Source organism: Phaethon aethereus (assembly GCF_964289735.1).
Source record: "Phaethon aethereus genome assembly, chromosome: 5".
Taxonomy (NCBI): domain Eukaryota; kingdom Metazoa; phylum Chordata; class Aves; order Phaethontiformes; family Phaethontidae; genus Phaethon; species Phaethon aethereus.
In genome coordinates, this window is record NC_138579.1 from 41,913,404 (window position 1) to 41,935,953 (window position 22,550).

General features: G+C 45.9%; 2 protein-coding genes across 2 annotated transcripts in view; one reads left to right on the forward strand and one right to left on the reverse strand.

Moving 5' to 3' along the window:
• Nucleotides 1-323: 323 nt before the first annotated feature.
• On the reverse strand, nucleotides 324-2,274 carry LOC309405580 (uncharacterized protein; the record flags this gene model as incomplete). Its single annotated transcript, XM_082000387.1, has 2 exons — nucleotides 324-982; nucleotides 1,809-2,274. 2 exons carry the CDS (start codon nucleotides 2,272-2,274, stop codon nucleotides 324-326), a joined length of 1,125 nt encoding a protein of 374 aa, XP_081856513.1.
• A 460-nt stretch (nucleotides 2,275-2,734) lies between these two features.
• The window catches only part of CDAN1 (codanin 1), a gene marked incomplete at its 3' end in the record, with an annotated part of 31,409 nt that continues 11,593 nt past the window's right edge, over nucleotides 2,735-22,550 (forward strand). The window contains exons 1-16 of the mRNA XM_082000838.1: nucleotides 2,735-2,845; nucleotides 5,832-6,532; nucleotides 8,050-8,274; nucleotides 10,350-10,543; nucleotides 10,976-11,095; nucleotides 12,004-12,082; nucleotides 12,487-12,607; nucleotides 13,625-13,734; nucleotides 14,435-14,524; nucleotides 16,717-16,792; nucleotides 17,855-18,063; nucleotides 18,851-18,965; nucleotides 19,763-19,906; nucleotides 20,546-20,712; nucleotides 21,325-21,406; nucleotides 22,087-22,176. Coding sequence (XP_081856964.1) covers nucleotides 2,750-2,845; nucleotides 5,832-6,532; nucleotides 8,050-8,274; nucleotides 10,350-10,543; nucleotides 10,976-11,095; nucleotides 12,004-12,082; nucleotides 12,487-12,607; nucleotides 13,625-13,734; nucleotides 14,435-14,524; nucleotides 16,717-16,792; nucleotides 17,855-18,063; nucleotides 18,851-18,965; nucleotides 19,763-19,906; nucleotides 20,546-20,712; nucleotides 21,325-21,406; nucleotides 22,087-22,176 — 2,619 coding nt within the window. The 5' untranslated portion in view covers nucleotides 2,735-2,749. The remainder of the gene's footprint in view (nucleotides 2,846-5,831; nucleotides 6,533-8,049; nucleotides 8,275-10,349; nucleotides 10,544-10,975; nucleotides 11,096-12,003; nucleotides 12,083-12,486; nucleotides 12,608-13,624; nucleotides 13,735-14,434; nucleotides 14,525-16,716; nucleotides 16,793-17,854; nucleotides 18,064-18,850; nucleotides 18,966-19,762; nucleotides 19,907-20,545; nucleotides 20,713-21,324; nucleotides 21,407-22,086; nucleotides 22,177-22,550) is intronic.

The window sequence follows — 22,550 nt, forward strand, 5'->3', positions numbered from 1 at the left end:
CTCATGCCTTTTATTTTTCAAAAGGTCACATTAAACAAAGGATGATACAGACAAGAGTCTTAGTCAAAATAAATCTGTTTTTTGTGTTGTGTTTTTTTTTTTTAAGAGAGTAAGAGGATAAAGAAAAAAGAAAATTATAGCCAACTGCAACAGAGTTAACAAACAGGAGACTGGTAATTAGTGTTTAATGCCACCTATAGCGAAATGTTTCCCACTGGGAAAAACATGGGAGGCAAGTCCACTTTGCTCCTTCGAAGTCACAGGCTGGAGCAGAACATACAACAGCACCTAACACCACAGTCACTTTACATATATTCAAGTTTTTACACATCTGCAAAGCAGAAGTAGTAGCAGCCATTTGGATGTTCTTTCTTAATGGTTCGCAGGGGGGGCCTAGGAAACTCGGAAGGACCTGGCTCTTGTGACATGGAGCTGGAGCTGCAGCTGCTGCTTCTGCTGCTGCTTCCAGCCACCTGTGTTCTACCTCTGTCCTCAGCGGGGGAAACCTGGGGGGAACCTGGGCTCAGGTATCCAGCTGTGGTCTGAGTAGAGGCGGTGGCATACGTGGTCGGGCCAGTGTTGTTTTTCACATAGATGTTTTTGATCGCAACAAGCGTATGCGCCATGATGCTGAGGCTGTTACTCAGCTCTTGCATGCCTTGCTGCAGCAGCCCAAGATTGTGGTTGACACTGTCAAAGCCAGACTGGATCACCTGCATCTGGGTCTGCTGAATCTGCACTAGGTCCTCTTCAGTTATTTCATTTTGGTCTGCCTGGGACCTGCCTTTTGTTTTGGCTTTTACTTTCCCAGACGAACCACTGCCTGATGTCCCCAGAAAAGATAGTTGTTCCTGGCTAGGTGGAACCACTGCCATGTCCTCAGAGCTTTCTTCTGGCTCTACCACCTTCACGACTATTTCTTCTTTGAGGTTCATCTTCTGAAGACTGGATTGATGAGATGGGCCAGGATCATCATTAAACCCTAGAGATGGGAGAGGAAAAGCAAAGGAGAGTCAGTGAGAAACGGACTTTGGTGGTCAGTGAAATGCATTCTCATACACTAAGCACTAACATCAGTTCTTGAACCAAGGCTCTACAACTCGCCCTGCGTTATCTTTGATGCTTTTAGAATACATACTACCTCGATAGGTGGGAAGAAAACCGTAAAGATGCATTCACCAGTTAACCATATATTTGCATACTACAGATCCCTTACTGGCCCCACCACAGAAGCCAAGCTTTAGCTTCCAAGAGACAAAGTTCATTGCAAGCTCATTTCATGCTCTACCATGCAGGCGGTAATCAGCAACAGCATCGCTGAAACACTGTGATTGCAAGAAAGCCCTTGGCGTTGAAGGTGATTGTTCCAGCGCGCTAACGCGCGGTCTCCCTGGTACGTGTACGTACCAACTCGCGTACTCGCAGCACTTCGTGCCGTTCTCGCATTTGCAAGAACAAGTACTACAAAGGTGAACGCAGGCGGCTGGGTCTAACGCCTGAGAGACATCTACTACGAGATCGGTTTTACCCTTAGGTGCGGTTTTGATGCACTTCTATGACCTGCAGCACGAAATCTCCCCGTTCCGTGTGCGTGCTTATGCATTTTGCATTTCCCAGGAGAGAAGGCAGTTATCCAAACCAGACGTTTTCAAGCGGCGCCGGTACCCGCAGCCCCTTGCGCGCAGGCGGTGAGCGGGGAATGGCAGCGGCGCGGAGCCGCTCCTCCCCCGGAGGCCGAGGAAGCGGCCGCCGGGGCTCCCGCGGCCGCGGGTCGGGGGCAGCGCCGCGGCGGTCGGTCCCGCACTCACCCATCTCCCCCACGACGGCGCCGGGCAGCTCCAGCGTGTCGATGCCGCCCACGATGGGCACGGCCTCGGCGGGCAGCAGGGAGCCGTAGGCGCGGTGGTGGTGGAGGTGGCGGCGGCCGGGCGGCGCGGCGGCGGGCGGCATCTCCTCGGGGGCCAGGAGGAGGCCGAGGGCGGCGGCGGGGCCCGGCGGCCCGCAGCCCTGCGAGAGGCGGCAGAGCTTGCTGCGGTCGCGGCGCTTCAGGTCCCGCCAGCGTTTCTTCAGGTCCTCCACGTCGCGGGGGCAGGCGGCCACCGGGTTCACCTTGTGCCGGATCAGCTCCCACACCTTCCGCTTCTGGCCCGGGGAGGCGCGGCCCGGCCCCGCCGCGAACAGCAGTTGCTCGTGTTTCAGCACCTGCTCGATCAGCACCTCCGTCTCCGCCTCGTTGAAATTCGCCTTGCGCCGCTTAGGCGAGTCCTCGGCCATCGCCGCCGCCGCGGGGGGGACGGGGCGGATCCCGCCCGGCGCCGGCGGGCGGGCGGGCGCGGAGCCGCAGCGGGCGCCGCTGCCCCTTCCCCCGCGCCGGCCGGCGGGTGCCGCCGCCGCTAGGCCGGGCCCCGAGCCCTGCTGGGGAAGCAAATACCGCGCATGAGAGGAAAAGACGCGCACGGGCCGGCGCAGGCGCCCCGTGCCCCGCGTGTTGACATGGGGAGGGGGCCCGGCCCCGGCCCCGGCCCGCGCCGGCCCCGCCCCTGCCCGCCTCCCCGGCGGGAATCCCCGCCGCCGCCCCGCCCCCGCGGGAGGGGAGGGACACACACACGAACACACACACACACACACACGACGGGCCCGCCCGTCCGCGCGTGGCGCGCTCGCCCGCCCGCAGCCGGCGCCGGCCCGCCCCGCCCCCGCCGCGGGTTGTGCGCGTGCTCGGCGGCGGCAGCAGCAGCAGCGGCCGGGAATGGCGGCCGTTTTGGAGCTGCTGCTGCAGGAGGAGGTGGCGGTCAGTGCCGTGGTGCGGTGGCTCCGGCACGGCCCCGGCCAGCGCCCAGCTGAGGTAACGCGCGGCGGGTCGCCCGCTCGCCCTCCCCTCCCGCAAGCGCCCTGGCCCTGTCGGGGCCGGGCCTGCCGCGCGCCACCCGCCCAGCTCCCTCTGCCGCCGCGGGCCGGGGCCGTGTGGGAAAGTTTGTCCTCGCCGGCGTTGGGGACGGCCGCTCCGCGCAGCTGCGAGCGGTGAAGCCCGCGTGGGTCAACCCGGGGCCCCGGTGAGGGGCCCGTCTGCGGCCGGCAGCTGAGGCCGAGCTCCCTCTAACAGCCGGCGGCACCGCCCCCGCCGCGGGCGGGCTCTGAGCAGAGCGGCGGGAAGGCGAGGCCGCCGGCGGGGAGCTGCCCGGCGGGAGCGCCGCTGGCGGCGATGTGAAAACCGTTAAAATCCGCAGGGCTGAGCTCGGCGAGCGCCCGGCGCCGCCTGGGCCGGGCGGCGACAGGGCTGAGGCGGCGGCGGGGCGGCCCTGCGGGGCGCTGCCGCTGGGAAACGTGGCGCGAAGGCGGCGCCCGGGTCCCCTGCCTGTCGCGTGCCAGCGGGGACCGGAGGGAGGGCAGGGCAGCCGGTGTCCTGAGGAAAGGCGGTGACGCTTCCCGCGTCTTTGGCGGGGAAAGTAACGGTGAGCGGTGGAGGGAGCTGTCACCCGCCGCCTGTGGGCAGCCGGCGCGGTCCGCGTGCAGCGCAGTCCAGCCCCCAGCCTTGGGCCTGGCGCTCCGGGCACGGCTCGGCCCCGAGGACTCGGTGCCTGGGTCTTGGCTGCGTCTCCCGACTGGTTGCTCGTCCCGCCTGCACGTTGAGGAGGGTCTTGCAGGGCTGGGAGCGGGTGCTTGCTGGGTTTGAGTAGGCGGAGTTTTGCAGTGGGATGTGGCTGGAGAATTCGGGTGGTAATAAAAGCATTTGTAATCATAGATGGACTCTGAGCGCTTAAATTTCACTGATAACGAAGAGAATCAATTTGTATTTAACGCATTTTCTGCCTGAGCCCCTCAGAGCACGTTACCTAGTATTAATTAAAATCAAAACTCACTCACATGAGTTAGTCGAGTATTGCTGTCATCCTAAACTTGTGCGGGAAGAAGGGACTAGCATTTTATGTTGTCTGGTATTTCCTAAACTGTGACTTGCAGAAGTGGACCTGCAGAGGTTATGAAGTTTGAGATGCTGGCAGCCCAGCTAGCACTGCGTGGGTGAGGGGTGCGGAGGCCAAAACGTTTGCCCTTGCAAGGGAATTGCTAATTTTGCTGCTGGGAGCAGCTCAGTTGCTTTGGAGCTGAGTGAGAAAGCAAGTGGGAGGCTTGCAGATGGCAACTGTTGACAAGCTGCGGTTGTCCGGCCATGGAGGAACCAAACCTCTGTTAACTTGCACCAAGAAAGATGAGTGAAAGCAGGTTGTGCTCTGAAAAGCTGGAGAAACTGCCTGGTCTCGTGCATAGCACAGACTGTGATCTTGTCATTGTGCCTCTATGCCAAACCCAGAGGGGCACCCGGGGAAACGGTAGACTACATCTTGCTCTAGCTTTTGTGGCAGTTTCAGACTGGAGCTGGTAAGAAGTTGGGTCTTCTGACTCCTCAGGGGGTTTGTGTTCTGACTTGTCTTTTTCCACTGGTTGTTAGAGTGCTAAAGCAGTGAGCCTTGGCTGCTTGGCTTGTTACCCAGGCTGTGTCAGAGTCTCATGTTTCTCCAGGAAGCTGAATTGGTCTCAGGCTTTCAAATACGAATTTCAGCATTAATGTCAAGGACTGTAGGAGTCCAGTCATGGCCATGTTGTCACTGCCTCCTTTTGTATGAAAAAGTCCTTCAGAAATAGCGTTTGCTGTCTTGACTTTTCATCTAGCGGAGGTGAGAATATAAATTAACAGCAATATGTGTGCAATGATGTTGTGGTTTAACCCCAGTCAGTAACCAAGCACCACACAGCTGCTCGTTCCCTCATCCCCTCTTATTCTCCCTGCCCCCCTGCAGTGGGATGGAGGAGAGAATGGGAAGTGAAAGTAAGAAAGCTCGTGGGTTGACACATGAGCAGTTTAATGATTGGAATTAAAATTTTTAAAAAATTGTAATAAAAAGGAAAACAACAAAGAGAGGGAAACAAAACCCGGGAAAAACAAGTGCTGCAACTGCTCACCACCCGCTGACTGACAGCCAGCCGGTTGAGAGAAGTGAGAGCTGCTTGTGGTATTGTTGCAAATATTGCTGAATCCCATTGAGAGGGCACAGAAACTTGGTGCAGTGTTAGGAACAAAACAAATTTTAACTAGCGTACAGAGCTTTGAACTATGCATGTAACATGAAGTCTTTTTTTGTCTAGATTTACCCTTGTAAGATCACCACTACCTGTTTAGATTTTAAATGCATTGAATCTGTGGTGGGTTTTTTGTTTAAGTTTCTGAAGTATAAACTTCGTGTACTTTAAACTTGCACAGTCTCTGTTTAGACCTCTGTGAGGTCTCAAGGGAGCAAAATTATTTAATTGAGATAGAAGAGTAGCTTTGGTCTTGTATTTGGCACTGCAGGACTCAAAGTGCTTCAACAGTTGTTGTTACAGCTCCCCTCTGTGGAAGCAGGAGGCATTCATAGACAAATAGGGGACGAAGAAGTTGCAGATTTTAGATTTTTCCATTAGAATTATCTGCTTCAGTACTGATGTCTTTGAAATGTTGAACTTAGGGGTGCCAGTCGGTCCAAATTCTTCCTGTCCACAGCTTCAGTAAGTATTATTGATGTTTCCATGGAACAGTTCCCCTGTTTTGCAGTTGGAGCACCAAAGTGAATGACTCCATCTGAAAACTTCTGCCAAAATGGCTTGTGTGGAGGCTGAGTTGCAGATCTATGACCAGCACTGAGGTCGCTTGAATTTCAGTGACCTGCTTTGACAAGTCATGTTGGTTTTTATTGCGTATTAGAATCCCACAGTTACTACTTAAACAAGTTTGGGCACATGGAAAGGAAGAATTGAGTAGCATCTTTATATTAATGCTTTGTCCTTTTTCCTTGTAGGAGAATCACATCCATGACAAGCTGGTATCTCTTAATTTGCTTCAGAAAGACTTTGTGCCTTTTCTGCTAAATTTTTTAAGGGAGCAGACCAGCCAGATCCTGACTAATGGACCCTCTACTCCTGCTAAAACTCCTAATTCCAAGGGCCATGGGAGCCAAAGGACAGGATCAGAAAGGAGGGCAGGCCATGCAACCAGCAGCCGAGTGCAGCTCTTTTCCCAAAGGAGTGCGGTGACTGCCTGCACGACAGATACCAGCTTTTCTCCTGCTGCAGCATCCAGCAGCTCCTCTTCCTTTTCTGGATCAAACCTGTCTAGCCCTTGCAGTGACTTCCCTGGCATGGTCTCCAGTAGCAGCCCAAGCTTTGGGTACAGCCCTGTGCTTAACCACGGTGAGAAGCGGTCATCTCAGAAGGCCAGCTTGGGGAGCTTCCTTACAGCCACGCCTGAAGCCCTGCCAGCAAGACGAGGCCGAAGGAAAGGCAGCAGCTCAGTCAGTGCCTCTGGCCGGCAGGTAGCTCGGGATCTGGGGCGTTCCCTTGCTGAAGACGAAGACGGAAAGAATGACAGTGTGTCGTGGAGCGGAGGGAGAAGGAAGCGGAGTGAAGTGCCTCTTGTTTCTGCCAGATCCCCACCCAGTCAGCTAAATCTTAACAACTTGGAGGAGTTTCCGCCCATGGGTGCTGCCTCTGGCTGGACAAAGTAAGAGCAAGTTTGCCTCACTGTCTCATGCGGATTGTGCTGCAGGTTACTGTTCCTTGACGAGCTCATCCTGTTGTGCATGTCCAGATACAGAAGACGCTGATACCCGGGGCCTGGCTTCTGGGCTCCTTGGCCAGAACTGCTTTGTTACGGTTGTCAAGTAGGGGAATATTGCTTCAACAGGTAGCCAGGTTTCCATACTGTGAACTCTCAAGAGGCTCAGGATGCCTCTTTAGCCTCTCACTTGTGATGCTGCCTGCAGCTTACTGGTGCACAGAGCAGCTAATATGAAGCTGAGCACTTCTTTGTCCTTGCATATTCAAACAAGTCAGCATTATCTTGGCTCTTCACATTTCTTACTTAACACAATAGCAATTGCAAATGAAGAACAATCCTGGAAGGCTCTTCAGCTTTACTGATGCTAGCAAAAAAAGCTTTCAGATTTACGTGCTGTGGCTTCTGGTAACAGATGTTAGTGTGCAGCTTCATTTGTGCCATGTGGTCATGCACAAAATAGCTAGCTGATGCCCATATTTTGGTCTGCGGCAAGCACTGGTCTCCCTGGTGACTCCCTGGCTTAGCTTCTGGGCAGCTGTTTGTATTGTGGTTGACTCAGTCTTTTTCTCTTTCTCTTTGAGATTTTGCTCTTTAAAATTCTCATTACCAAATATAAGGCTTTCCTGTCAGCCTGTTTGTTCCATGTACCAGGCACTGGCCTCTGAAAATGGGACTTTCATCTGAAGCTCTAGGTGATTCTTTGGCCAAGGGGGATAAGGTGTGTTTCCAACATAGACAGCAAGTCTCTCTCTCATTTCAGTTGCACTATACCCATCTAAGGAAAAAGAGTGAGGAAAAAAGTCACAGAGTGTTTGGAAGCCAACGCTATAGCGGTTTTGAAGTCACCATAGCAATTAATATGTAGCAACCAGCATTTCCTTGAGGAATGTAGTGCTTTATGTTCCTGTATCTCATTTCCAGTATGTCTCTTACTGCATTACAGAGCCTCTTCCTGAAGGACAAATCTGGGTGGTTTATGCAGGAAGGATAGGTTTCCCTAAACTCCAAGGGCCTATGATAACTCAGGAGCCTGGACTCCTACTGATAGACAGTGGCAGCTTGATTGTTGTTGGTTTTTTTCTTGTGGTCGTGTTAGGAACTGCCAGTGGATTAGTTTCTTACTAAAATGAGGCTTATCCTGTCCTCTCAAATTAGAAATGTTTGGAAGAGCTGTATGGCACTGTGTTTTATGTTCTTTGGCTTGATGATTGATAATTAGTTTTGCAGCAAGGGTCAGCAGGCTGTTTTTAGCAGTCTGTAGCTCCGTGACTTTTTATTCAGTGACCAGAATAAAGTCAGCAAGTATATGTACAGTTCAGAAATTCAATGTCCTGACTCCATATCCATTTTATTTTAGCATTAGGTTCTTCTGGAAGAGTTGCATGCATATCTGTCTTGAACCTATTTTTTGGGGTTGTTGTTTAGCTTGGTTTCAGTGGAATCCTTTCTTTCTTTTTCAGCAAAACCAAACCATCAAGGCGAATCAACCCAACTCCTGTAAGTGCTGAGCGCCCCCTCTCAAAACCAAAGATGTGCTTCACTTCTACACCTGTCAGCCAGTCTCCAGCTGCTCGGTTTTCATCTGGGTCAAGCCTTGAGGCCTTTACTGCTGTCCAGGAAGGAAATCTTACATCTGTGATAAGCAACAGCCTTCAAGAGGAGAGGGAGATGCTGAAGAAAGAACGGTACAGTCTGAGCAGGGTGGTGATAGGCTTGTATTGATTCTTAATTCCCTTGTCTTAAGGTGATACCAATGTAAGTGTGGAAATGACCAGAATACCCAAAACAGATATTGGTGACCTTAAACTATAATTTTCCTAAAACCAAGAGTGTGTCTGGTATCAGACTAGGGTATTAATGCAGCTAGCTCATGTTTGTCGTTTTAGAGGTGTGCCGGTTCCGGAACAATGACCCTCACTTTATCTTCAGAAGTTTAGGCAGTCCTCACTGCTTTCATAAGGTTGCCTCTTCATGGGCTTGCACGTGTGGCTGTCTGCTGTGCAGCTTTCCTTAGGTTGTCCAGGCAAAGCGAGTGGGTTTGAGCTGGTGTAACTAGGCTGTGTTTGATGATTGCACATATGAGGCATAGTCTGGTTTGAAGAAAATGAGTTAATGATGCAAACATGGGGAAAGTGTTAATGATTTTGCAAGGTAGGCAGACTAACACAAGCTTACAGCCAGATAAAATGGCTGTAAAGTTACTACTGCAGTTATCTATTGAAAATTATGTGTGCTGGGAGATGAGGTGAATTCTAGCATCTAATTTTGTCACTGTGTGACTTTCATCCTCTGTAAAATGATATCCCTGTTAGACTGTGAGGATTGATACTTCAGAAAAAAAGCAAAGAACAGGGAAACTGTTGTTTGTAATTGCTGACAGAACTGTTGCTGTTCTTTGTAGATTTTGTTCTTGGGGAAACTCCTCAGGATATGTGGATAGAATTCTTCTCCTGTTAAGCCTTGCAAGTTCACTTCAGTGGGACCAGAACTGGTTTAAACAGACCCACTAGAGTCTCATGAGTCACTGTTTGTACTGGACCTGTAACAGAACTGCTCAGGATTCAAACCCGCCTCTGTGCACTTCAGTGGAGCACCTATTCCAATCTGAATTCTACCTGAAATGTCCCATTAATCCCTATAAACTAAAGTAGGTGAAATAGCAGTATGTGGGCTGGATCTTGCCCATGAGGTGATCTCATCTGACCCATCATGCTTGAAATGGGCAGTGCTTGGTGCTCAGAGCTGGAAGCTGCTGTTGTGTCCTCAGTAGTGGTGAAGTACAAAAGTAATGCAGCCCCCAGCCAACTGGGTCACTGAACAAGGGCAAAAGGTGAAATTCATGCTGAGGTAGGTGAAAACACTGAGGCAAAAGTAAAGCATGAATCTAACTACATTGTTGGAGTCTTACCTTGGTATGTTTACAAAGTGCTTAATAAAGTAGTTTTCTTCAGTTCTGTCAGTCAGGTGCTCATGTGACTGTTAAAGATTTTACGTTTGAGACAGTGTGGTAAGAGTTGGTGTGATCTGCCAAGTGTGAATGTTCCACTGGGATCTTTAACAATCATTTGATATTGCTGTCACTGGCTTTTTTTGTGCTTCTCGTGTCTTATGTATGCCACTCTGCTGCTGCATTTTGGATGACCTTTATAGGTATATCTTTTTACAGTATCTTTGTATTTATCTGAGTGATCATTGTTGATTTAGAATCCAGCAATTAAACTAGTTTGTTTGGTCTGTCATTTAACTTGCCAGTATGGGATTTCATCAATTATTGCATTGCCTTTCCACTTAGTGGTATTGGATCTTCTCAGGGCATCATTTACTTACAAATATATGGGAAGGTATGGTTGTGAACTTTATTTTTATAGATGTTGTAAAGCTATCAGAAATAGTACATGCAAAGATTTTTTTTTTTATGACTTGGTCTCTAACAGATTCCGTGTCCTTAACAAAATGTCAGTTTAGATGAGAAGCAATAGCATAGGTTAGATAATTTGGTCTGACTGCCCCACTGTTTTAGCAGAGTTGGAATTTGAATGTGATTCTTTTGAGTCTTGATTGTTAGCCCCAAGATAATTTCTTAAGGGAAAGGTGAGTTAAATTACTATCATGTAAAAGCAGCTTTAGACAGCGTAAATGACATGGATAGTTATTGCAGGAATTCCTTCATGCTAGATTGCAAGAGAAAGACCTCTTCAGGCCACATGTTTGCTGTTTATCACCTTCAGTCACATAGTATGTTGCTGCTCTTGAATTTCAGATGCAAATTGCTGCACCAGGCATCTTCTCCTGCAGGAATATCTCTTGAGCCTGGTACTCCTACTAAGCCTAGTTACACTCGCAGTGCTAGCCTTCCTGCTGAAAGCCATCTGGTGACCTGTGCGAATCCTACTAAGGTTTCCTGCAAGAAACAGTTGGAGTGTCTGGCGCAGCTCTATTCATCGTGTATAGCAGGTGAATACCCAGAAGATGTGAGACTGACCTTTGAGCTTTGAACTTGCATGTGTGTTGTGAGGGGGAGGTAGATGAGAAGCAAAAGTACACTGTAACTGTCCCACAACAAACAAATAACATCTGGAAAAATAAACTCAGCCAACACAATTATTAAAATAAATGGGTACTAGGTAAACGTTTAGGGAAGGAGATGAACCTGATGCAGTACTCTGAGCTGCAGGAGGCTGAAGTTGTATGGTCCTGTCTGAAACCAGGCCCTTCCCTAACACATCTTTCCTGTAATTCCCATATTGATTTACACTGTGGCTGTGTGTAGGGAGGGAGTTATTTGCTGAGTGTGCCATAGAAGTTTTATCTATGTTTTTATCTTTGTTTATTAAAGCAGGTCAATGCTGAATATCCACCTTTAGTATCTAATTTCCTGTCTTCCAGAAAACCTGGTACCAAATATTTTTCTGGAGCTCTTTTTTGTTCTGCAGCTGTTGACATCTAAAGGCACTTCTACTGCAGAAGATGGGGATAGTGACCTTGAAGACAATGAAAGAAGTAAAGGTAAACAATAGTATTGAGTGGAAAAAATGTTACTTCCATGGAATGATAATGTGATATAGAGTAGTTGCCTTTAGCTTAGACAGTTAGTCTTAAATTTCATAAAAGTGCCTTGTTACCACTGTGGTACTCATCTGAGATGCTGACAAAAATCATGCATGTATGGGAAGTGCTTCCGCAATATGATAGCGTGGGGTTGATAATACTGTTTGAATTTAGTTTTCTGCTATTATGTGAGATTTTCTGTAGCTACTTGCTAGCACTGACTTTCAGAGAGAAGGACAGATGGGATAGAGTCTCTCCTCCATTGGTCCTTGCAACTCAAAAGTGCTGTTGATTTGCTACGTGTTTCTTAAATTTAAGATCGGGTTACAAGTGCACAGGACCCATCCATATAGATATGTAGTTGTTGCATTTGTTTTTTGGCAAATTCAGACTTAAACTTGGTGCAGTTAGTACTTTGATATGGATATAAAACCCGAAAAAGTGGCTTTAAGATGAGAGTCCCCCACCAGATGCTCCTATTTGATTGACTTTTGTTTTGACATTCATGAATTCTTAGGGCTGAGATTAGGAACATGAAGTCTCCAGCTACGGGAGTAGCAGCTGATGACTGGTTGCAGTCGGTTTACTTTTTGCCCTAGATCTGCTTACTGTTGGCCAGAACATTGAGAAGGGATCTTTCCCATACAGCACTGAACAATTCAGTTGCCTTTAGTATAGGAAGGATAGGGATGGGAGGATTTGTCTGTTCTGGTGTCGGAGAGTGGGAACTTCTGGAAATTGGATACTGGTCTGGAAGACTGCTTTTGGACATGGCAGTTCCTACCTTCCTTGAGAGCTAATTGTTGGTCTTTTAGTTTATAAATGGTGATAGGTGCTGTTATCTCATGTTTCTTTTTCCCCCTTAGATGCATCAGGGAGACAGCATTTCCGAAGTGTGCACAACTGTGTTTATTTTGCTGTTCAAGTCTTGGATTATCAGTATGAGTGAGTTTAAATTTTTTTTTTTTTTCTCCCCTCTGCTTGTGTCTGCAGATGTGTGAGAGATGAGGCAAGTGTGCTTGGATTTTAGAGCTTTACCGCTTACAGGCATGGAGTTGTTAACTTTGCCTCAAAACATACAACTTGGCCTGGGTTTGGATGTCTGTGAGTTCCTTGCACTGATAGGTCTGCTGAACTTCAGTGTGATTATGCAAGAATGGGAAAGTCATGAGATGGGAACAATAAAATATGGCCCTACAGATGCCAGTAGGATTTGATGCTAGGTGCCTGGGGCTTAGAACTTTTTGCTTGGTAGCATCATAAAAAATGAGCATAAGCATTTCTTTAGGTTTGATCACGTATTATTTATGTCTGTCTGTCTGTGGGTTTTATCTATGTTGTCTTGGCAGAGTTATTTCCCGTTTAGAAAAGGGGACACTGAAGCTCTTGGCTGAAAATGAACGGATTGCATCTTTTTCTCCCACCTTGCATGAGAGGCTCAGGCTGGCTTATGAAAGCAGCACAGCCAAGGTAAAAATTGGCAGACCTCAACTGATGTTGTGTCATGCCTTTGTGTTGTTGCTCTTTTATTCGCGATGGCTTTGATGTTAAATCGCATTCCTTCTACTTTGAGTATCTTGTCATGTTGTCTTTGGCAAGTGTCTAAAAGCTACTTTTTTTTTTTCTCGTCAGCGGGTGAGTGAATCGCTAGGTTCAGTGATTGTTAGCTGTGAATCACTGCTGGCTGGCCTTACATTGTGCTCGAGGCCCAGACCTCAACCTTTGCTTTTGAGATTCTCGTCTAATAAATGTGGATCCCAGAAGAATGATTCGTTAGATGCAATATCAGAATGTAGTTTGGAAGAAGTGGGTTTGTTTCATACCTACAGACTCTTTCTAGGCAAATGAAGCTTCAGAGGAGACAATGCAGCCTCTGGAAACTGGCTTCCTGATCTAATCATCTGAATTAGGGAACTAAAGCTGGTTGGTAGGAATGCCTGCATTAATGTATTTTGTATCTTGTTTCATCTGTCTCGTAAAAATGGAAATTGCTTTTGTTAAAGAAAGTACAGTGTACTTTCTGTGACGAGGGCATGTCAATAGCTGAGCTTTTTAGTGAAAGCTGTAAATAAAGGTCTCTTGTTACTTGGAGACATAGGCTTTTCGAATAGGAGAAAGAAGAATAATACAGCAATTGCCAGCCACTATCCTGCATTCTCTGGAGCCCTATATTGAAGGTACACTTTGACTGTTTGCAGATACTTCTTTCCATGCTGTATCAATATTGGTTGTAGTCTATTCTGCAGAGATGTCTTAGAGAGATGAGATGCTTCCACGCATAATGTTGAGTGATTCTGCCTCTGTAGGCTGTACAACTGTTGGTATTTACTAGCAGTTAGCAATTGGGAAATGGCTAGTGTCTGAACAACTCGGCTAGTGATACTTGTTTCCCTCATCATGTCTTTTCCCTACTTTTTCTAGGTCTTGGATTGTTGGATAAATGAGAGACTTGTATTCATCTAATGGCTGCCTTTATATTTTTAACAGGTGTCTCTCCTGCTGCCATGCTCTGTACAGTCTGTTTCTTTCCAGCCAGAAACTGACAATCGCTCTAACTTTCCCAGTGACAGAGCATTTCACATATTTAAGAAACAAAGGTAAGTTTCTTCTACTGTTACTGTATGGCTCACAGGGTATAACCTTTCCATGACTGTGAACAAAGGATGCTAAGAATGTCTCATGTATGCTACATGTAGAAAAATCTCGAGATTTTTCACTCTATAATTAAGAAAAAAAAAAAGGTCTTTGTCGATATTGACTGCAGGAGCTAAATGCTTAATGTCTTTAGAGAAGAACAGCCTAATTCTTCAGGAGTTATTGAGACTTCTGGTAAATGCCAGTACAGTGTGTCACCCTACTGGATTGCTTCTGCATATAAATCTGGTATGCTTTTATTCTTCCTGCCACCTCCCTCCATGCTTGCAGCAACAGGGTGAGGGGAGAATGGCAAGTTGTCTTCGTCCTTTTTTCTCTCCTCATAGGTATTATTTCATGTGGCTTATTCTTTCCTGCCTCTCAGTCTTCAGTATGTCTGGTAATGAGTGTTTTGGTCATTCCGTCAGAGCTTGGGCATAACAAGCTTAAGCACTTGCTGTCAAAGACATGGAAAATGGAAACTCGCTGAAGTACCGCTAACATTAATGAGTTTTGCAAAGGTATCTGAAAGCTTAGAGGCTTGAGTTACTTAATCTGAGGTAGATTCTTGCTGGGGAACTTCGGAGCAATTGAATATTCAGTTGTTGTTACTTCAAATTTTGACGAGTAGGAATTCATACCCTTAAATATCTTGATTCACAGGGATATCTTTTATGAACTGCTGCGTGAATGGGAGGATAACCATGAAAAAACTGGCTGGGACTTTGAAAGAGTTCTGGGCAACAAGATCAGGTAGGAGTCTTCTGCAACTTCATCTCACTCTTTAATGTAGCTAAATTGCTGGTGTAGCATACTAGACTTGGCATCCTAAGTTCCATGCTCTTCTTCATGGTCTTTTGCACTAATCTGTAGGGAGCTGTGCTTCTTGGAAGATACTGTCCCTGTAAACTTGCTTCTGTATTTAAAAGTATCAACTGTTACCTTAAAGAAACAAGCCACAGGTGGCAAGGGCCTAATTTTATCAGTCTTGATATAGCTCTTTCCCTGTTCATAATCACAGAAAGAGACACTCTTAAAATGAGTATGTTGTGGTCTGAACATTGTCACTGTATGCACTTCTGTGTGCATTTCATGTTTCTAATAGAATCATAGAATAGTTTGGGTTAGGAAGTTGGACCTTTAAAGGTCATCTAGTTCAACCCCCCTGCAGTGAGCAGGGACATCTTCAACTAGATCAGGTTGCTCAGAGCCTCATCCAACCTGACCTGGAATGTTTCCAGGGATGGGTCATCTACCACCTCTCTGGGCAACCTGTGCCAGGGTTTCACCACCTACATGGTGGTGAAAAATGTCTTCCTTAGATCTAGCCTAAATCTACCCTCTTTACTTTAAAACCATTTCCTTTTGTCCTATCACAACAGGTCCTGCTAAAAAGTCTGTCCCCATCTTTCTTAGAAGCCCCCCTTAAGTACTGGAAGGCTGCAATAAGGTTTCCCTGGAGCCTTCTCTTCTCCAGGCTAACCAACTCTCTCAGCCTGTCCTCCTAGGAGAGATGTTCCATCCCTCTGTTCATTTTTATGGCTCTCCTCTGGACCCGCTCCAACAGGCCCATGTCTTTCCTGTGCTGAGGGCTCCAGAGCTGGACGCAGGACTCCAGGTGGGGTCTCACCAGAGCAGAGTAGAGGGGCAGAATCCCCTCCCTCAACCTGCTGGCCACTCTTCTTTGGATGCAGCCCAGAATACAGTTGGTCTTCTGGACTGTGAGCGCACGTTGCTGGCTCATGTCCAGCTTTTCTTCCACCAGTAGTACCCCCAGGTCCTTCTCGGCAGGGCTGCTCTCAATCCCTTCATTCCTCAGCCAGTACTGATACTGGGGGTTGCCCCGACCCAGGTGCAGGACCTTGCACTTGGCCATGTTGAACCTCATGAGGTTCACACAGGCCCATTCCTGGAGCTTGTCCAGGTCCCTCTGGATAGCATCCTGTCCCTTGTGCGTGTCAGCCACACCACTGAGCTTGGTGTCATCTGCAAACTTGCTGAGGGTGCATTCGATCTCACTGTCTATGTCATTGATGAAGGTATTAAAGAATACTGGTCCCAATACGGACCCCTGAGGGATGCCACTCGTCACCAGTCTCCATCTGGACATTGAGCCATTGACTACTGCCTCTGGAAGTGACCATCTAACCAATTCCTCATCCACCAAACATTCCACCTATCAAATCCATATCTCTCAAATTTAGAGAGAAGGATATTGTGGGGGACCATGTCAAATACCCCTTTTCTCTTAAGCGTGGAGAACTATTATATGTTCAGAAGCACTTAGCTCTTCTAATTTATTTCATGGGGTTCTAATGTATTGGCTCTGAAAACAAGACAACTGTGGCTCTTTCTACGGAAAGTAAACCATTTTCTTCATTTATTGTGTTATCAAAATAGAGTGTATATATAAAAAAAAACTATTATGGTTTTGAAAGCAGTTGCCTTGCAGGTTTCTGTGTTAGTCTTAACCACCAGCCTACTCAAGTTACATGTATGAAGGTGACACTTCATCACATGTGCAAAACAAGGCTGAGATTTAAACTGAGAAATTTTCCTTCTCTTTGGGCATCAGAAGTACTGCTGTTGCTGTTTTCTTGTATATGTGTGAACTTTCAATTCACTGCTCTGCACAGGGAAGAGTGGGAGCCGAATGAGTTAATTTTCTTCCTAAATAACAGCATTATTGCAAGAAAGGAAGAGAGCCTTGTTATCTCTAGAACTGTTTGCTCTCCAGGTGCTCAGGGAGAATTTCTGTTTCCGTAGTCAGCAGATGGGGCTTGGTGCTTGGAAAACCTGGTTATAAAGATGTTGCTTTTTGCAGTGGCCTTTGGAGATAATTTTCTTAAAAGCAGTTATTTTATGCTTTTGGTATCATTTGAGGTTAAAACACCTTTTTGTACCGCAGAGATCTAGTAATCTTTTTGTGATGTTTTCCTTCACAGGGCCATGATGGCTCACCTCTCTGCAACCTGCAACCACAGCCATTTTGCCAGGCTCTTTCAGAAACAGCTTATCCAGGTAAATTACTTGGGTTTTTTTATGAAGATATATATCAAAGCTGATTTGATCCTTCCTTGGCCTGAGAAAAGAAACTGTGTCTTGCAAGTTCCTTTGAGATTTTCCTATTGAAACTTTTTTGGGAGAGCCAAATCTTCAGGATGGGCATTTCCTTCCTTTTCCAGAAATACTTATCAGTGATAAATTAGTGATGAACTCTGTAAATCAGGGATAAGGCATACTGAGCACATTGTGAGCCGTAAGAATTAATTCTTCGTTGTTATTTTCTTTGACCTTCTAATTTTAGCACAGTTGTAATTTTTTGAAATTTTAAGGATCTATTTTGACATGCATCAAATGCAGAGGTTCCCAGTTATGTTCATTAGCAACATGAGTGTACTATCTGCAAAGAGACTCTGGTTCTTCTGTGTAACAGTGCAACAGGCTTTTTTTGATATAGTATTGCTGTTGTAGTTTACAGTTTCAAGCATCATCTGACTTTACTGTAACTGAAAGAATGAAGAAAGAAAAGGTGCTTCTGATTGGAGTATAGATTTTTACTGAATTCTCTAGAAATGACTGGCTTATCAGTGGGTTCACAGAATCAATGTGATTCTGTGAGTCTTGAGTAGTATCTGTGTGTTTGGGGGAGGGGGGCATTAATTTTTTAACTTTATTTAACTCTGTGGAAACTCCAGGAAAATCTGGTCTGGGAATGCATAGTGCAGTATCATGGTCCTTGGAGACTGGGCTAAAGATCCTACTGAGCGGTTCATGAAGACCATGCAAGTCATAGGTGTTCTCTCCACACATCCAGATGTAGTCTGCTAGATGTGCCTGAGTTAGATGTATAGGATTGGAATTCCATCTGTCAAGATCTCTAGGCTGTTTACGGCCAAGGTGGGTAGCATGTTTTGGCATGGGGAAGAGAGATCTGTATGTGGGCCACCTCAAAAGGCCATCCTTGGATTACTCCTGAAACAAAGTCTTGTGAGGAAGGGAGAATATGTGGGGTGAGAGATGAAGTGAAATGATGCCTTATTACAAAATTTGTAATCTTGCTACTCTTTTTGTCTCCTGAAGATGTGTAAAGGTCCTATTGGAGGTGGTGGCAGCTGGGGAGACACCCCAGACCTGGATGTCCTTAATATGTTGGGTTCTGATAATCTGAGCCGTCTGAAGAGGCTGCAGGAAAGATTTGTTGTTCCCCAGAGCATCAGAGGACCTTGTCCACCCCCTTCATTCCCAGGGTGCCAGCAGTTCTTCAGAGACTTCATCCTCAGCGCAGGAAGGTTAGCTGCCCATTGTTGCTGTTTCCTTGGTGAAGTGTGTGGACGAGTGGGGAACACCAGCATGTTGAACTTGCAGCAGCGGGAGCAGTTGTCCTGAGTGCTTGGAGCATGGTGTAACCTAGGCAGAGCATATCAGAAATGTTTTTAAGCTGCATAATACCACACTTAGTGTTCCTGGCCAGCATGCATGGTGAACATGTTAATAATCAGGTTCTGTCTGGAGCACAGAATGTGTCTGTGAGTGTGTGTGCTACATTAGGCTAGACTATATGGTAATTATCTTCCTTCTATAAAGCCATAATACCTTGTCACAGGCTATCAGCATTTTCCAGTGCCAAAGAGTACTGTGTAGCAAGGGCACCGGACCAGCCAAGTGTTTCTGGTGTGGTAGTGCATGAAGCTAAGGAGTTAGAGGATGAAGCCAGGTTCACAGTTTTGTTTAATGAGTTTTTTACAATCCACAGCATGGAGGAGTCCTGATCTATGGGGGATTTGAATCTTAAGTTCAGTTACTTTACAGCTTCCTGCTTTGACAGATCCATATTATTATCCTTATGCTGGGACTTGCTAAATAGCATCTGTTCGAAAAAGTACAAAATGAGTGGAAAAGAAGGGGGTCAGACAGTACTAGTCTTGTCCCTTGCTTCCTTGTCTTCAGTCTGTTACATTGGATGTCTGCTGATGCTTGATATAACTCATGAGACAAGCGTGAAATTTTGCAGTGTGTTAGTTGAGGTTTTACTGCTGTTTTCAGTCCAGTCTGACTCATCATCATCTTTTGCTGAAGTTACCAGTTCAATCAGCACCTGATGGATAGTCTGTGCCTGAAGATACTCGAACTGGATGGCCTCACTCTGGTGGAGCATGAGCACAGTGATGGGGAAGCAGATATGGATGAACAGGTAAGCTTTTTTTTGCAAAGACATCTGTCAGGAATTTCTCTGAACTGTTCCTGTACTCAAGAATTAGTTGCTTGATTGTGGGTTACCTTGGAGCTTCCACTGCTGTATTTGCAGGACAAGAGCTTCTTCATTTGGTTTTGCCATAACTCTGCAACTTGGTTATAGATGTCTGAGCACCTTGGCATTTACTTGGTATGCTTCAGGGTGCTTTATAGGACCGTGTCATAAGAGATGATGCACAATAGTTTGGAAAGTAAGAGCCTCTTTCTAGATTGTTAGTCAATGAAATAACTGAGTCTAGTTATTGCACTCAGTTGCAATAGCTCCTTGTTACTTTTCCATGTAGAAAGATTTTAGTTAGAATGAATTTGTAGTCATGCCTGTTCATACCTGTTCAGATGTTTCTTCACTCATCTGTACCTATAAGAGGTGTCATAGCGTATAGTCTGTTAGAAAAGTGGCAGCCAAAGGTTCATGGAAACTTGCAGAGCAGTGATGGTGTAAAGGTGGCAACATGAGATCAGCTCTCTGCCTTCATTGACTCCGAAGTTGTTAATATAAAGATGTGGTTGAGCAGCTGCTTATTTTAGAAAGCTCTTGGATTAATATCTTCTCACTATAAGTGAAGCAGTGCAATGTAAAATGCTTGATAAATATGTATTTTGGAAATGTACCTCTATTAAAAGCAGTCATGAAGCTATGTGGTCCTTTTACATGAAGGCAGTGTAAGTTTGGTGTGGGTAGTTGCTTTGCCAGTTTAGTGTAGCATTGCCTCAGCTTTCTTTTCTTCATTTCAGGATGAGAAGAAGCGTTTCACGGTGGTCCTGTTAAGCCTACGACTCCTCGCCAAGTTCCTGGGATTCCTTGTTTTCTTGCCATATCGCACTGTGGAGCAACCAACTAGGGACTTGCAAGACTCTGCAGTAGCGTTAAGAAACCAAGTAAGAAACCAAACTCTTCTAAGAAATTTAATGTGGCCTTTGGTTGAGAGGCAGGTTTTCTAATCCAATGAGGGGATTATGAATAGTTATGCCCCTTCAAAGTGAGCCAGTGGTTCCTGGGATGATGTTATACTGTTCTGTGCCCCTACTGCATATTCTGGGGTTAGGAATAAAGGAAAGAAGAGTTTGTGTGAGCTGGAAAAGAGAGACCAATGCACTGGTGGTGAGGTACTCTGTCTTCTGTTATTTCTGCTAATCTGGGGATGTCATACCAGCACTCTGACCTAGCTAAAATGACTTGTATTTATAGTGTAAAATCCAGCTACCAGGAATATGCGTGTTAGTTTTGCACCCATCTCCTAGCAGTGTGTCATACTGAATGCAAGGAGGCAGGGATTAGACCTTGACTCCACTTGTACATAGTCAGGCTTATAGCCTTACTTTTGAAAGTCCCAGTGGGACCTCTGGTTGCTGTTTTAAGTGTGGTTTTTACCTCTGCTCGTGTGCAAAGAAATGTCACGTTTTATGTGTACAGAAAGATGAAAACCTAGAAAGAGAAGTCATGATATAGATAAAGTTTTTCTTTAAGTATCAAAAGTTAACTTCAAGCTGCTGCATTAACTTCTCTTGTTCATTAAGACCCTGCCTGTACTGGATGTGTTAAAGCTTCTGAGACAATCTATTCAGGATCAACGTTCTATCCTGACTATTCCTTGGATTGTGGAGTACCTTTCCCTTGTGGATCATATTGCTCCTTTCCTTGATTACTACAGGAAAGTATTTTGTCTCTTGCTGCATATATACAGGTAAGAGCTTGGGAAAGGATAATTGTTTAAGAACTTTTCTGTGAAGATTTGGTTGCTTAGATGAGGTGCCTGGTGTCTAAGAATGCATGCTGGCCCTAGTTTCAGATTCTTATGAAAGTGCTTTTTATGTACAAACCATGAGTGCTTCTTATCTTACACAAGGCTACAAAGGGAGCTCAACCTAAACTTAGAGATTAATATTAGATTTAAATATGTGGTTTTTCATTAAGTAAACAAAATTCTTTAAATCCCCCCCTCACTCGTTCTACATCTGCAGCTGTAAATTTTAAACCTTGAATTTGAACCTTAAAGCTACAAGGTCTCCCATGCCTGAATAATGATTTAGCTTTCTTTCCTACATACGTAAGGAAAATTTAAAGTGCATTCTAGAGAGTTACTTTACACTGACTTTTCCAGTGTAAACTTAAAATGGCATGTTATTCCGATGCATAGATCTTGCTCTCCACTCTTTAGGCAGGAAAGTAGGGAATGTATACATGGTGACAAGTAGTATAATTAAAAAGTGAGCGGTTTGGGATATTTTTTTTTCCTTAATGAAAAATGAGCTACTGAAATCTAATACTCTTTCTTGCTGCTTTTGCTGCGTGGCAGGTTAATGGTCCTTTCTGAAGATAAGGAGATGAGTTTCCTGAACAAGCTGCTGATCCTTGCAGTTCTGGGTTGGCTTTTTCAGGTAGTCTCCTGTGTGCACACAGCTCTTCCCTGAAGAAAAAGCAGGGCACAGAACTTGCTAGAAAATAGTATTGAAATTAGTTAAAACACTGCAAAACAGTAGTTTGTTTTGTTGGGTTTTCTTTTACACTAGTGTGGGGTTTAAAGAATCCTCCGTATTCTAATGGAGAATTATTTTCCTTTAGTGGAATTGTGTGAAGCAACATTTTTTTTCCAGTAGGAATTCTAATTGCTGCCGAAACACGTTTTGTACTTATATCTGCATCCTTGTAAGCAAATTGACAGCTGATTCCTGTTAGAACTGGAAGCTGTTGCCACAAAGATGAAGTGCTATCTGTAAGCCTTGAATTACTGGGGAATTTTTTGTCTGATAAAGGGATGGTGTGTTATGAACTTTTAAAATATTTTTGTGCCTTCAATTGGAATCAAGGTAACTGTTTAGCAGGAACCTGTTGGAAAGGTGAAAGATGCTGTATGGGGAGTGTAAGGAGGGTGGCTTATGTTTTATAGTGATTAAACTAAATCTTTAATTTTATGAAAAGGTTCTCCTTCGGGCAGAGAGGATCCTTACTTATTTTTTTTGTGGGTGGGAGGATGTGAGAGTTTACTGTCCTCTTTATCAGAAATGGTGTAAGTTACTGACTGCTGTTTAGGTTCTAACAACTGGGGTTTCTGTTTCAGGTTCCATCAGTCCCTGAAGAGTTGTTTTTTACCACTGATGTCAGGCAGGAGGGATTGATGATGGATACTGTGACATCTTCTCAGGCTTTGGTGAGTTGGTGCAGCAGCATATCCTCTGAATGTGTGTATGAGGATGGACCTACCGTGACGTCAGGAGTTTAAGATTTTATCAGGAACTTGGCTTCAGTGCAGCTGCGTTGAGCATATGTAGGCCAAAGGATGTGATGCCCCAGTTTGTCCAAGTACCTCAATTGCGTTGCGTCTCAGATTGTAAACTGCGTGTATTACAGCTCTGGGGCTTTTGTCGGGCAGGAGCCATCTCTCCTGCTGCAATGGCTGGCAGAATAGGTGCAAAATTATGCTGGAGGATCAGATGCTGTTTTCTTGCTCACTGATTATTGCAGTACAAGGTGAGCTGATAGAACTGTAGCTCTTCCCAGAAATAAGTAATAGTAATGGTGAAC